At 46.6% G+C, this 15490-nt stretch overlaps 1 protein-coding gene across 5 annotated transcripts in view; it reads right to left on the bottom strand.

Annotated features, from left to right (window-relative positions):
• Positions 1 to 15490, bottom strand: part of LOC140430961 (tetraspanin-18B-like) — a 322769-nt gene that overhangs the window by 51305 nt on the left and 255974 nt on the right. For 4 of the 5 annotated variants that reach the window (XM_072518807.1, XM_072518808.1, XM_072518806.1 and 1 more), the window contains exons 3-5: positions 6184 to 6378; positions 4553 to 4627; positions 1806 to 1904 (exon numbers count right to left, since the gene is read on the bottom strand). In XM_072518807.1, coding sequence (XP_072374908.1) covers positions 1806 to 1904; positions 4553 to 4627; positions 6184 to 6378 — 369 coding nt within the window. Of the gene's footprint in view, positions 1 to 1805; positions 1905 to 4552; positions 4628 to 6183; positions 6379 to 9678; positions 10014 to 15490 lie in introns of all 5 variants that reach the window. The other variant, XM_072518804.1, reaches the window with a different exon arrangement.

Below are 15490 nucleotides of genomic sequence, written 5' to 3'. Positions count from 1 at the left end.
GACACACCAACAGACAAATCAGAACACACAACACCATAACCAATCACAGAAAGATATAAAAGCACAAACACGACACCTGGTGGTCAGTATTAGCTGGAGACACGGACAAGGACAGACCTGCTACACGACACACTCAGGGAGACAGCACGTGCAGAGTATCCAGAACGAACTGTATACAAGAGTTAAAATAAAATAGAGTTGTACCACATACAACTGTGTTGGCTCATCTGTGCACCAGAGCACCCAACACCACAATAGGTTAAAACAAGATCCTGCCTGCTTGTTCTGTCAATGTTAAAAATCAGTGTATCTGTTTGAAGGGGAACCAAAAATTGTCACTGTGTGTCCTAACCAGCTCCGCCTCCCAGTCAATTCCAAAAACATATTGTCGGGTTTCTCATCTTTTACCCTCCTGTAGAATGTTGTTCCACAAGTTACAGCATTTAAAATAATTCATTGAGCCTTTTGATGTGTAAGGAACACAAATGCTTTTCATTTTATGGGGCGGCTCGGTAGCACAGTGTTTAGCACTGTTGCTTCACAGCGCCAGGGTCCCAGGTGAAATTTCCAAGCTTGGGTCACTGTCTGAGCTTGGGTCACTCTCTGTGCGGAGTCTGCACATTCTCCCTGTGTCTGCGTGGATTTCCTCAGGGTGCTCTGGTTTCCTCCCACAAGTCCCAAAAGACGTGCTGTTAGTAAATTGGACATTGTGTGGCGACTAGGGCTTTTCACAGTAACTTCATTGTAGTGTTACTGTGAGCCTACTTGTGACAATAAAGATTATTATTATTATTAATAACTTTAGAGTAAAGATAAGGAACAATGATCGTGATGGTGTTGTTCAACTTAACAAAAGATCAAATATCCTCCCTTGTTCCTACCACCCATTTCTTAGAACAAATATTTCCACACAAACTGGTTAAACTTGGAAAGTTCTACTGCATTGAAGGAAGTAAACTCTTTGAAACAGCTCCCCAATGAGTGTAATTTGCTTGCATCTGCCCCATCGGTCTATAAATGTTTCCATGTCAAGTATTAACCAATTACCTTTTTAAAGGCTATCACAGACTCTACGTACACCACTGCTTCGATGAGGCATTCCATGTCCTAACGTTTAAAAAAAAACTTCATCCCTTTGGTGATGGTCTTAAATTTATGCTCCCAGGTTGCTGACTCACCGGCCAACGAAAACACTTTTCTTTTAGTTACCTGAACAAAACCTTCACAGGATGAAATAAAAACAGACAATGCTGGATAAACTTATCAGCATCTGTGGCGAGAGAAACAGGGTTAACGTTTCGAGCCCGGATGACCCTTCGACAAAACAATCCTGTTGCAGTCCACATTTGCAGCCCAGTCCAGCCTATCATTGATACCTTTATTTCCTTGTGGGCAACAATTTATCCTTCTTGTTTCATTGATGGGATCATACCTGAAAATGAGGGAATCCTCCATTTCATCAGAAAAGACTCCTTATAATTTCCAGTTTATACAATGAATTATCTCAGGGGGCAGTGCTGCATATTTTAGTGATGAGGATTCTGTTCAGATTAAAAAAGGTCATTTTGTGTTGCTTAATCGCACCAAGAGGCAGATTTTGCAACTTTATATTTTCATGGGTTCAACCCAAGGCCTCACATGTGCAAGATGTGCAGCTCTACCCTTGGACTTTGACTTGGATTAAGGCTCAATCCACCACCTGTCTTTCATGTCAATGCATGTCCTATACTCAGATAAATAAAATGTGAGGGGAACATCTGGCTGCATTGTGAGGTTAGGATTTGGGAAAAGGGCCCAACACTTACTGAGATCATGATGGAATTGGCGCTGGCTGAGTAAGAACTTGTCACATTGTCTCCACTGTAGTAATTTACCATATCGTCATCAAAATAATCCTTTGTCAACTGGAAAACAAAAGGGATTACAGAAATGGAGGTGATAACAGCAGTCATGCTTTCTTATCAATGTAATTATATCAGGAAGTGCGAGGGGAATGGGCCACACAGTGGCATAGTGTTTAATTCAGATAAATGTAGCATGATGCACATTGGTAGGATCAATTGATAGGAATACACATGTCATTTGCAGGGAGTAATACTGAAAGAGGCTGAGAAAGAAAAATGATCTGTTTGTTATTGTGTTCAGATCACTGAAAGTTCATGACCAATGTAGACAATGCTTAAGCTAAGAGGGATTTTGACTGTCTTAATAAAACCATTCAGTATAAATAAAAGGATATTAGTTTGAGAATGCACAGATTGCTGGCTTGGCCAGCATTAGACCGTTACATGGTGCATGATATATTGGCCTTGAAAGACTTTCAGAGGAGGGCTACAAACATGATCCTCAGCTTAAAGAAGTTCAACTACTCAGATCGGTTCAGCGACCTCGATCTATTTACTTTAGCACAGTGTAGACGAGCTGACCTCTACAAAATAAAAGGGCAGGATAGCATCCATTTTGATAGATTGAGGAGGACACAGGAGTTTAAACAATGTAAGAGTATAGATTGACCATTTGGGGATTATTCGTGTGTTAGAGAGCATTGAGACTTTGGAAATGGTGCCAACTGGTGTGGTGTGTGTGTTAACCCTCTGTGTGCCAGACCAGTTCTTGACAGGGATAGAGAGCACATCATATAAAAGGTCTTTATGGTGTATTAGATCTCCTGGATTTGTTCCAGTTACCCGAGGGGATCAGAAATAATTTTTTTCCAGCATATGTATTTCTATTGGCTTTAGGTTTCTTTTTCTCCCCAGGGATTATACAGCTGCAGGGAGGGAGGAGAAGGAAGGATAAGGGATGGAGTGGAGAGGAGTCAGGAGAGGAACTGTTTATGTGTGGGGCAGATTTGATGGACTAGCTGTTTTTTTCCTGCATTTTCAATTGTCCTTATGATTCTTGGTTAGAGGATTAACTCTGATGACTGACATGTATTGCAGTTTGTGCTATGTTACTCACTACCATAGGCACCGTGACATAAATGAAGTCACTCCTGCCTTGTTCCTAGGACATGGTACCTCCCATGTTTTACTGATGAAATACACAGAGGGGACAGGCTTGGCAAGTACTGCAGTCCTAAAATCACCATGTCAGACAGATGAACTTCCAAAAGCCATTTGGATCAGCACAATGGCTGGTTAAATGGCACCTATGAGATTGTGAGAGCCCGAGGCGACAACAACACTGTGGCTTTCCTTGCTGACTGCTCTCTATTCTCTCTCCTATTTGCTACACTCAGTCTGTCGATGGGAATAGCAGTATGGATTGCTCCGTAGTCAATGCTCATGTGGGACTCTGCTGCAGATTACAGGAATGCTGCAAGATGCTGTTGTCAGTGTTTAGAGTAAAGAACGGGCTTCTCCAATGTCATAAAAACGGGATCTGTGAACCCGCATGTTAGTTAGTACACATCCTTGGAGCCTGATCTCCGTTGCTTCAATGGTGCTATCCTTCTTGACCGGTACACACTGGTGATTTCTGGGTCCCGCGACTCCTCAATCTCCAGGGGCTGGTGTCATATTCTGACCCACAGCCCTGTCTTTTCTTGCGAATCTTTCAGTACCACTGTCTACTCTCTAGCTGATGGTACCTGAGCTGCTGCCTTGGAATGAAGGTAGGACTGATTCAGGGAGAGTTGTAGGTAGTCGAAGCTGAACAACAGGTAAGTTTGTGCAGTAACTTACACATGGCATTGAGTTTGGTTCCTTTCCTTCAGTGTCATCACTGGAGTTCAATAGGAGGTAGCTATAATTCCTCTTATGTGACAGCAACAACGATGATGGAATGGTGAACAGTCCAAAGCGCTTCAGAGCAGACTTTCATTCAATCATGTGTGCTTGGTCCAAAGGCAGCTCCTTGACTCATTATTTGCTGATGTTTTATCCTGAGCCATTTTCTTGGCATTTTCTTGTGTCATTGGCGCTTTGTCAATGCCTTCCACAATCAGAGGCAGGAAGTCTCCAGCCTCGGCTGGAACAGGAATCAAACCCACATTGTTGATGCTATCCTAATTCACAAACTAGCCATCTAGCCGACTGAGCTGCCTGGCCCCGCAGCAGAGTTATAAAACAACATTTGACACTGATACACGTTCGTTGGTAGAAGACCAAAAGCTTGGTCAAAGTGGGAAATTTTCAGGTATGTCTCAAAAGGAGGACAAAGAGGTGGAGCGGTCTAGGAATGGAATTCCAGGGCTTAGGGTCTTGGCAGCTGAAGGCACATCCACCATTGCTGGATATTGAGCCTGGAAATTGGGGGATAAAGTCAGAATAAAGGGTTAATCATTTAGGACTGAGGTAAATCTTTTAAATTCCCTACCTCAGAGGATAGATGCTCAATACTTGTGTATGTTCAAGGCTCAGATTGATAGGTTTTTAGATACAAAGGATATCAAGGATACTGAGACCAAGTGAGAAAGTGAAGTTGAGGTGGGAAATCAGCCATGATTGTATTTTATACTGAAGTAGGCTCGAGGGACTGTACGGCCTACTCCTGCTCATATTTCAGATGTACTTCTGAGAACCAAGCGTTAATTCTGATGGGCACTTACTTGAAATCTGAAGATAAAAGCGCAAATCCCAGCAACAAGTTCAACCACAAAGGCCGCCAGAATTAGCATGAAGAACTGAAACAAGAAAAGACCACCCACATTTGAGTTACTAAACACACAAAAACAACAGAAAGAAATAATAAATCCACATTATCCCAACAACCTTTCATCCTCACTTTACTGGACATGTTCCACAGATGGTACCACCATAACCTCCAGGCTGGCCTATTTGGCTGAAAATGAACTGATCTATTTTGATGGACATAAAACACACCATGAGAGAGCCACTAGATCAGTAGACCTCTGCAGGTCAGAAATAGACTCATTAAATCACGACAGGAGGTTCAGAGGGTAGCTGATAGGCGTGCAACCTTCATGAAAAGTTAGCAGAATGGCATAGTTGGGTTTTGCCACTTGACAGATTCTCTTCCAGTTGCACCCTGGGTTGAATGTTTTCTTGGCCTAACTTATCCCATTGCTCAGCAGCTTTGGAAGTGCATACGGGTGTCATTCCCCTGGGTCTGCTGTCCCCCATGGGCCCAGTGGAGGCCACATCTGGAAAGACCAATTCCATCGCTACTTGCTATCCATCAGTTGTCTTTCATGTTTTTCAATTAAATAGCAGTAGAAACTGCCTTCACTTCACCTCCTTTCCAGAAAGTTTAAGAAGTTGCATCCGAAATATAATAAAGGTATAAAAGCTTTGACAAAGGGTCATCTGGACTCGAAACATTAGCTCTTTTCTCTCCTTACAGATGCTGCCAGACCTGCTGAGATTTTCCAGCATTTTCTCCTTTGGTTTCAGATTCCAGCATCTGCAGTAATTTGCTTTCATAAAGCTATAAAAGTATCTGTTATAAAAGTACCTAGTTCTTCCCTTTTATTCCAACTACCCAATCTCATCTTCTCCTTTAAACTGTGCTGAAAAAAATCTAAGGTTAAACAATGCAATTTCAATTTCGGTACATTTGCCAATGCTATTTACTTGCTGCTTTCCCAGACACCAAGACAAGACCATGCATGCAGATAGATGTGAAAAAGAGGAATGATTGGTTATGAGAGTAACATTTGTGCCTCTCCTTCCTCAGCTACCTGACCTCCAATAGCAGGAAAGTGACCCACTCCCAAGCTCCCACTCATAGGATCCTGACAGTGCCGAAGGAGATCATTCGACCCATCGAGTCTGCACCAACCCACTGAAAGAGCACCCCACCTAGGCCCAATCCCCCTGCCTATCCCCATAACCCCACCTAATCTGCACATCTTTGGACACTAAGGAGCAATTTAGCATGGCCAATCCACCTAACCTTCACATTGTTTGACTGTGGGAGGAAACTGGAGCACCCGGAGGAAACCCACGCAGACACGGGAAGAACGTGCAAACTCCACATAGACAGTTACCCGAGGCTGGATTCGAACCAGGGTCCCTGGCGCTGTGAGGCAGCAGTGCTAACCTCTGTACCACTGTGCCATTCGCTGGGATGTTGTGACTTAGGAATTTTGCAGTCAAGGCAAACCCATGATGCCTAGTATATCAATGCAATATGCCATGCTTAATTCAAACAAACTTAAAGGCAGGGCATTTATAAAGTGCAAGGAAACAAAATTTGAAACAAATAAGGTGGACTTACAAGGAACAGCAGAGTTCTGGTCTCCCGATATGCCGCAATGATTCCCAGTGTGCCAAGAATAAGCAGTACTATAGACAAAATAACGGCGTAAACTGTTCCAGAGAAGATCACTGTATTCAGTGACACGATATGTCTGATTTCGGTCGGGTGAAACATTAGCACGAATGCAAGTATTATTATGAGGAGTCCACTCAGCTGTAAAACAATAAAACAATCATCATCCCCATCCTGCTACACATCACCTAATAAGAGAGGGCAGGTATTCTGGAGTTATTTTTACAGAATGAAGCTGGGCAAGTGGGAGTGGGGGGCAAGTGGGAGTGGGGAGCACTGTGGTAGAAGCGGTCAGGAATAGTTTCTCAATTGAGCCAAAGCTAATTGTGCTAAGCTGAGATGTGATTTAGCTAATATGGACTGGATACAACCACTTGAAGGTCAGTCTGTGCCAGGTAAATATGTGGGCGGGGAGGAGGGGGGGGGGGGGGGGGGTGGGAGACAGTAGCGTGCAAGGAAGAGATAATGAAAGTTAGAGCAAATTTTTATTTCCCTTCAAGATAAAGGGTGGAAGCAACAAATCTAGATCTCTCTGGATGTCAAGGGGATTACAGGAGAGGGTAACAACAAAATAGGCAATTCTGACACATGCTGAGGGTTAAACCTAGAGGAGTATCAAAGGTTTATTGGGTGTAATTAAAAAGAAATTGGGAAAGCAAAGAGACGATATAAGAAAATATATTAGTCAATAAATTCAAGAAAAAACAAAGATTTTTAATATATCAAGATCAGGGCGTAACAAAATTGATTTACTGGGAAACATAAGGGTAACCAAACATTGGTATGGATCTTAATGAAAAATTTGCATCTATTTCTGCAAAAGCGATGGTCTATACAAATATCAGCAATGGCAATTTTCTCAGCCATTTAGTCCAGGACTTGGAAAAAAAATCTTCAAGGGGTAGGTCCCATGACCCATCGCTCGCGGGACCGCCTATGATTTGCCCGCCCTGCCAGAAACTGAGTCGAGCGTCGGGGAGCCAGTTTTCCATTAAAAAAAAAAAATTTAGAGTACCCAATTCAGTTTTTCCAATTAAGAGGCAATTTAATGTGGCCGATCCACCTACCTGCACACATTTGGGTTATGGGGGCGAAACCCACACAAACGCGGGGAGAATGTGCAAACTCCACACGGATAGTGACCCAGAGCCGGGATCGCACTTGGGACCTTGGCGCCGTGAGGCAGCACTGCTAACCACTGTGCCACAGTGCTGCCCTGGGGAGCCATTTTTAAAGGCTGCTCCAGCACAGAAAGCGCAAAGGAGTTCCTCCTGGAATCCCCCACACCTCTGCCCCCGCACCCCCAGCGCTGCCCAGACACTACATAGAACATAGAACATAGAACAATACAGTGCAGTACAGGCCCTTCGGCCCACGATGTTGCACCGAAACAAAAGCCATCTAACCTACACTATGCCATTATCATCCATATGTTTATCCAATAAACTTTTAAATGCCCTCAATGTTGGCGAGTTCACTACTGTAGCAGGTAGGGCATTCCACGGCCTCACTACTCTTTGCGTAAAGTACCTACCTCTGACCTCTGTCCTATATCTATTACCCCTCAGTTTAAAGTTATGTCCCCTCGTGCCAGCCATATCCATCCGCGGGAGAAGGCTCTCACTGTCCACCCTATCCAACCCCCTGATCATTTTGTATGCCTCTATTAAGTCTCCTCTTAACCTTCTTCTCTCCAACGAAAACAACCTCAAGTCCGTCAGCCTTTCCTCATAAGATTTTCCCTCCATACCAGGCAACATCCTGGTAAATCTCCTCTGCACCCGCTCCAAAGCCTCCACGTCCTTCCTATAATGCGGTGACCAGAACTGTACGCAATACTCCAAATGCGGCCGGACCAGAGTTCTGTACAGCTGCAACATGACCTCCCGACTCCGGAACTCAATCCCTCTACCAATAACTACATGGGCACTACCTGGGCAGTGCTAAAGACAGAGCCATGAGGCAATTCCAAGGCAGTGCCGGGAACAGTTCCATGGCAGTGCGTAGGGGGGCAGTGCCAGTGGGCAACATACGGGTAGTACCCAGGCATGACTCTTTAACTTCTGGGTGCTGCACTCACCTGAGGAGGTCTGCCTACCAGGTGCGCATCATGGAAGACAAGTCAAGTTTCATACCAGTCTGTCCTCACACCGATATGAACGGACTTCCTTAGGGGGAGGCATGATAATTATATGTTAATGTCACATGGACAGCAGTAAATTGAAGGGGTGGAGGTTAGGTTGATCTTAGATTAGGATAAATGGTCGGCACAACATCGTGGGCTGAAGGGCCTGTACTGTGCTGTACTGTTCCAAGTTCTATGTTCTATGTTCTATTCAAATGATGTTGCCGACGTTCAACATTGGGGAACACACCCCGTCACTGACGGAGGGAGGTGACAATCGTGTCAAATGTTTACCCCAACATAAAATGCAACTTTGCAGTTCTCGGGATATTTTCTTCTCCTATTGCCGAACCTGCCTAACACGAACAGAAAGCAAAAACTCCGGCTCAACTCATTACAGACCAATCAGCCTAACCTTGGCAGAGGGAAAATTATTGGAAAGATTCTGAGGGGTAGGATAAATCTTCATTTTTGCACCAATAAATCAATGACACCACTGATTTATAAAGGTAATGGGCAAGATTCTCTGGTCTCCCCGCGGCATGTTTCCCAGCGGCGGGAGACGGCCAGCCGTTGGCTAACGGCTGGATCTTGTGGTCCTGCCACCGTCAATGGGATTTTTCATTGAATCCACCCTCTGCAGCCAGGAAACCCATGGCGGGCATGCACTGCGGGTGGGATTGGCATGAACAGCTGCAAAATCTTTCCCAATGTTGTATCTGACTAACATGATGAAACCTGATGGTACATGAGGATGCTGCATTTGACGTAATCTATGTTCGTTTTTGTCCTGGTGGTTGACTTTCCCATCAGCCTTTGCCGTTCACCATTTTGAATCGGGAGTTGGCCATTTTAAGTGGCTACATTCCCTCCTTGTGATCCTAATGCGAAGTGTGAAGGATCACATAACTATGTTGCTTTCCATTCCCTGACCTGGGGGGGGGGCACTTCCTTCATGGCCTCTGCATTGACCATAGCTATGCAAAAAAATATTTTAGCTGACAATTCTAAGGGCGCTATGTCAAACAGGGACATGCATTACAAAACAATAAACTGGGAACCTCTAACTATTCTTAATACACTACACTCACTTAAGCATTTCATTATTTTACCTTCCTCAACCATACAACAAAATCATAGCAGTTATACACAGTTTTCCTGGCTTGGCAGTCAAGCTCAGGATCGTACAAATTGCTCATGAACAGTTCTTTACATTTCTTTATTTACAATAAAACGCAAGTGAATGCTCTTTATTATAGATCGCGGGGGTCGGGGGTCTGGTCGTATCCGAAAATAGGGGATCTGATCTTATATACCGGGGTCCGAGCGCGGTCGGCTCTCCTTCTCCATTTCCGTAGACGCATAGTCTGCACTATGCAGCAGAGTATCGCTAATACCAGTAAGGTTTCTATTACATAGGACAGGGAGTACCAGGTTATGAACCTGGCACACCAAGATGATGTGGTGTCGCCGGTGACTGGGCTCTGGATACTGCTGGGAAGTGAAACATTAACGGCTGGGGTGCTTGAAGTCATGGGGTTCCCGTTCACTCGCAACCAAATGTCCATAAAGATAAGCCATCCGGAGGATGTCCTCATGGTGCTTCTTCTTTTCATTTCTTTTCTTCTCCGGTCCTGGAGCTTCTGGAGTTCTGAGGAAACAAGCAGAGTGTCTGTAACTATCATTGTTTAACATCTCGTACGATAGTCTGTCTGTCCTTTAGTGCCAATTACTCCCTTTATAATTGGTCACTATGTGTGACTCCCTCATTTTTTTTCAAAAATCGAATTTTAGGATAAGACACACTTTCAAATACTCAACCAGTGCGAGCTGTCTCGCAGACTGTGCAATTTACCATCCAAATGTTTAAGCATGTGGTTGGCAACCTAAGGGTTACCTGAAACAAAACAAAACTTTTTGAACTAAAATTTCCAAAATGAGGTGCGTATGGGCCGCAACGGGTAAGAGTTGGATGGAGTCCCCGGGTAGGATGGCTACCAATGCCGTGTCTCTCCTACCCGAGCGTAGTTGACCAGAGGGGGGGTTCCCAGGCAGGAAGGGTCCCAAGCCATTTCTCCACTGCCTGAGCAACCGACAAGAACGGGCACGAAATGTAGTCATCGTGGGGGGCTGCCGTAGTGGTTCTTCCCTCGAACCAGAAGAGCAGTTATAAACGGGCATGTGGTATCTGTCGACAGACGAGTTCCGCTGAACTGGCATCTGGGACAGTAGCAAGTCTCTGTGGGCAGGTCCTCAGAGGTTTCGGCCGAGAAAGGCGTCGTGAAAAAGTTTTGCGGTCTGACAAACAACATATGACAAACAAGATAAAACATGCGGCAGGTTCCATCAGAATACGGGACATCGTAAATCACATTTGGGCTGGGGTGTAACTAGCATATGGAGGGAGTGCAGCGTGACCAAAGAAGAGAGGAAGGAGGAGCGAAACAAAAATGAAGTGGCCTTTCTGAGGTAACGCTGCCATGAGAAGTGGTGGGTAAGCGCTCACAGTTTGCATGGGGCAGCTGGGACCTTGTAGCTGCTGTGGGTGGTGTTCTCTTTCATATCTGGGGGCTAGTCTAGCTGGTGGGGGTCTCCTGCAATCTCTGGCGAAGTGACCTGACTGCCCACAGTTGTAACATGACCCCTGGGACACATAAGGGGTCATGGGACCTACCCCTTGAAGATTTTTTTTCCAAGTCCTGGACTAAGGGCTGTTGGTGTCTTTGCTGGTTCGGGGGGCATTTGTGGGCTGATTCCGTTGCAGTTTCAGGGGGACTTGACATTCTCGTGCGTAATGTCCTAATTGTCTGCAATTATAACATTCCGGTGGTTTCTGGTGGGGGCTGTTGCTTCCTTCGTTTACCTATGCGGGGTTCTGGTGTGTTTTAACTGGATGCATGTCTGCCTGCTCTTCCTCGGGTTCCCTAACTGTGGGTTTGTCTGCTTCTGCCTGCTGTTCTTCGGGATATTTAACTGCGGGTTTGCTTTGTGCAGACTGCTCCCAGGCGCGGGACAATCTTTTTAAAACCCATTTATCATTGTGGGCTTCCTCTGTAGGGTCATAATTCGTACAGGCTTTTTGTCCTGCCTCTGTGGCATGGGAGATAAGGGTGTGGGTCCATTTGGCCATACCGTCTTGGGACAAATGGGCACGGTCTACGTCTCCAAAAACTGCTGTGAAATGAATCCACAGGCGTCCAGCAAACGCTGTGGGGTGTTCTGTCTTTTCTTGCCTGCACTTATTGAGGCCTTCTACGGGGTCACCCCTGTTGTACCCGATCGCATCCATGATCGCGGTATGCATTTCTGCAAGGGTGCCTCCTCCTACATTCTGTGGGTCGGGAAGGGCTGCTGCTACTGAAGGGTCTAAACTTAAAACGGTGAGCTTTACATGCTCTCACTCATCCAGGCCGTACATGGTCACCTGATGCTTAACTGTGGCAAAGAAATGGTGGGGGTCTGAGGTGGGGAGGAACGATGTGACCTTATCGCACGCGTCCCGTAATTGGGTCACTGTTAAGGGGGTGGAATATAGAAATTCCTCATCGTCCGATGTGGCTGTGCGGTGGGTGGTTACTGGGTTCATTGGAGCTTGAACTATCTGCTGTGTGGGAGGTTGGGGCGCTTTTCTCTTTTGTGGCTTTCCCTGCGCACATGTTCCCTGAACATATCTCTGCGCTGTTTCGTTCAATTCTTCCCAATCAGGGCCATCTTCCTGATCTAATTTTTCTCCAAAAGTTTCCTGGAAACCTTTCTGAACAGAGAGCAGCGATTGCAGCTCTGCAATCTGCTTCCGGCACTTTGCATGATCTAACGTGCTTTGTCTTTGTTCTGTGGTGGCAGCATGGAGTGCTCTTAATGCTGTCTTGAGGTCACTACACTGTTTCTGTAATGCCTCTACCTGTTTTTCTGTCTCCTCATGTACCAGGACTGCACGTTGCGTGTCCTGATAGGCCTTTTCGTAGTGAGACTGGAAGCTGCTTAAGTGCGCCAGACAAGACTGTTGAGCCCTTTTGGCATCCTCCACCTCTACATCTTTTGCTGCCAACTTCCTTCTCAATTCCAAATTCTCCTTTTCTACCTCGCTTACATCGACCTTACTCATTCGATGTATGCCCTCAACTTCTTTCCGGAGCGTCCTAACGACCTCCTCTGTGCCTCGCAATTGTGTCAAGCAGGACACGATTGCCAACGGCTTGCGAGCTTTCCCTAAGCTCTTTTTGTGGATCCCGCTCAGGTTCTCCCACCAAATATGTCCTATACTCCCGGGACCTGATTCCTCATTGTCACAGAATTCATTCCAAAGGGGCCATCCATTCCCTTTGAGATATTTCCTGATGTCTTCCTCCCAAATGGGACATTGTCCCACTCTACTGCTGCTGGTCGCTGCGACCGCAAATTCCTCGGGGTTCATTAGGCGCTGCATTGCCTGCATTGCCATCTTTCCTATCCGAATGCTTCTTTTAAATTTGGAACAGGGGAGCTAAGGCGGTGCTGGAAATACGGGTACGGCTTTCGCTACTTTCCGATATACAAACTTCCGACAGTTTTGTCGCAACAAAAAATCTATCAGTTTTACCTTATCACCCTGTTAGTTACGCATGCATACACACACTTCCGAATTATGAGTATTGATCAGAACTGCTTGAACACTTGTGGTTCTCTATTTCCAATTGGATCTCTAATTCAAATTCTGGGTTCTCCCGGAGTGGTTTTCCACTTCTAGATCAGGTCCCGTCAGGATGTCGCCAAATAATATTGCTAACTTTGCCTTAGTTCAATTGCTCTGTTTTATTCCCTTTGCTCTCGAGTCGCCAGGTATGATACCGCCACGAGGTTCAAGTCCGAGTAATGATCAATAATCCAATACACCGATTAGTAAGGTTTAAATCAAAGCACATTTATTATACACAGTAATCGCTACTCATGCACAAATTCTACGTCTAAGCTACTTCTACAACTAACAGGCCTATACTTAACTTGGAACTGGCCCACCAGGTCAGGGAAACAAATGGCCTTTCGTTCGGGTTCTGAGCCTGCGGGATTCGAAGTTGGTACAGATTGGTAGCTAGGAGCGCCTATCTCGTAGCGAGGGTCGAATTAAACTCACGATTCGATCTTCACTGCTCCGGTCACGGTCAATGTTGGTTCGTTGTTGCTGGGTGACCCGGGCAGGAAGAGGAGCTGAAGAGGAGCTGCTGAAGAGTGAAGAGCTGGAGAAGCTGTGGAGAAGAGAGCAACTTGAACTTGGGGCTCAATTCTTATAGTCCCTAGGGGCTTCCCGCCTTTCGGGGCGGACCTGTACCTGGTCCCAAGTGATTGGACTTTGTCCCAATCACTTGGTTCGATTTTCTCCAATGCTGGAGCGGTTCCCTGATCGATGGGCGGTCTTGAGGTGCTCGTTCACCTCCCTTTGTGTCGGCTTCTGCTGGCGCCGAAGAGTCTGGTTTTGCTTTATGTGTCTAAATGTTGCTCATTGTTCCCGGGGATTGCTCATTAATATGCAGATGGCTGGTGTTTTGTTATGCTGATGGTTGCTGGTATCGATATTGTCTGGCCTTTCCAGAGGTAAATACACACGCAACCTACAGCTGCTCGTTTTTGTCCTGTTGGCTGACTTTCCCATCGGCCTTTGCCATTTGCCATTTTGAATCGAGAGTTGGCCATTTTAAGTGGCTACAGTGTTGTGCTTGAGCGAGAGCGCGACAAGGCTATTAAATCATGGGAGAGGCCAGATAGAGAACCCTGCCGGGCGCTGATTGAAATGGCCCACTCCCACTGGAAAAATCAGGATCTCACCCGAGATTGGTGAGAAATCGATAATCACCACTTAAGCCCGGTCTCCATACAATTAATGGGAGCGACCCCCTATCTAACGGCCTCCCGTTATCTAATTGCCTCCCCAGCAAGTGGTCATGCAGGCACAGATTAGTACTCCTTTTTAAAAAGGTGAAGCTAGCAGGAGGGCTGCTGCGGAGACCTGAGGAGGTGAGTAGCCATTGTTGCTCACTGACAAAGAGCCCGGGGGTACTGGCATTGCTGCCTTGGTGCTCGGAAGGGGGTGGAGGCACCCCTGAGGGCTCATCCTAGGTCGAGGGGAAGGGGAGGTTGCAGGACAGGAGGGGGGTTGGCCATCCATGGGCTGGACTGAGCTCGGGGGGGAGAAGGAGATAGGTGCCGCAGCACCTGCGAGCCCACCATGCCAAACCTGGATCATGTGGTCCAATTCTGGGGGTAACCCGGCCCTGCCTGCCCCAGCCCCTGTCCAGATAATGTTACATGTAAGTGTCTGGGGGACAGGATGTGAGGTCTAGTAATCAGGGGCCCTGCGCCCCATGACTGAGGATCATGCCGCCCATCAGGCCAGGGAGGGACCCAATGGGAGAGGCTGGCGACGGCCCAAAGTACAGGCGTCGCTGATCTTTTGAACAGATGACGGACAGCGTGTGTCGCAGGAGGTTCCGCGCCAACAAGGAGATGGTGTGGGACCTGTGCTATATCCTCGCTGAGTTGGCACCATATGGAGGAGGAGGATATCCGATCCTCGTGGCTATCAAGGTCACCGCAGCCCTGAACTTCCACACTTCAGGATCTTCCAGGGCTTGGGCGGAGACTTGTGTGGCATCTCACAAGCTACAGCCCACAAGTGCATCTGTGAAGTCATGGATGCTCTGTTTGCCCAGGCAGAGAATTACATAAACTTTGACACGGACCAAGCCCAATAAGATACCCGGGCATCAGGATTCTCCATCATCACAGGGATGCCCCAGGTCCAGGGGGTAGTGAATGGCACGCATGTTGCCTTGCACTCACTGGCAGTCTGGGAGTGCCCTACATCAACATAAAGGAGTACCACTATCTGAACATTCAGCTCACGTGCGACCACCACATGAAGATCATGCATGTGTGTGCACGCATCCCAGGAGCTACATCCTGGGGCAGTCTGATATCCTGGCCTCTTCGAAGCCCACTCCGGGATGGCTGGCTAGCTCTTGGAGGATACCTGCTGAGGACCTGGCTAATGACACTAGTATGGAGACCGGTGATCAATTCGGAGAGCCAGTGCAACGAGGCCCATGAGGCCACATGGACTGTCAATGAGCAGTGCACTGGACTCCTCAAAATGCA

The sequence above is a fragment of the Scyliorhinus torazame genome, chromosome 10, assembly GCF_047496885.1.
Source record: "Scyliorhinus torazame isolate Kashiwa2021f chromosome 10, sScyTor2.1, whole genome shotgun sequence".
NCBI classification, from domain to species: domain Eukaryota; kingdom Metazoa; phylum Chordata; class Chondrichthyes; order Carcharhiniformes; family Scyliorhinidae; genus Scyliorhinus; species Scyliorhinus torazame.
The sequence above is the reverse complement of the archived record's forward strand: the minus strand, read 5'-3'. Positions and strand labels throughout refer to the sequence as shown.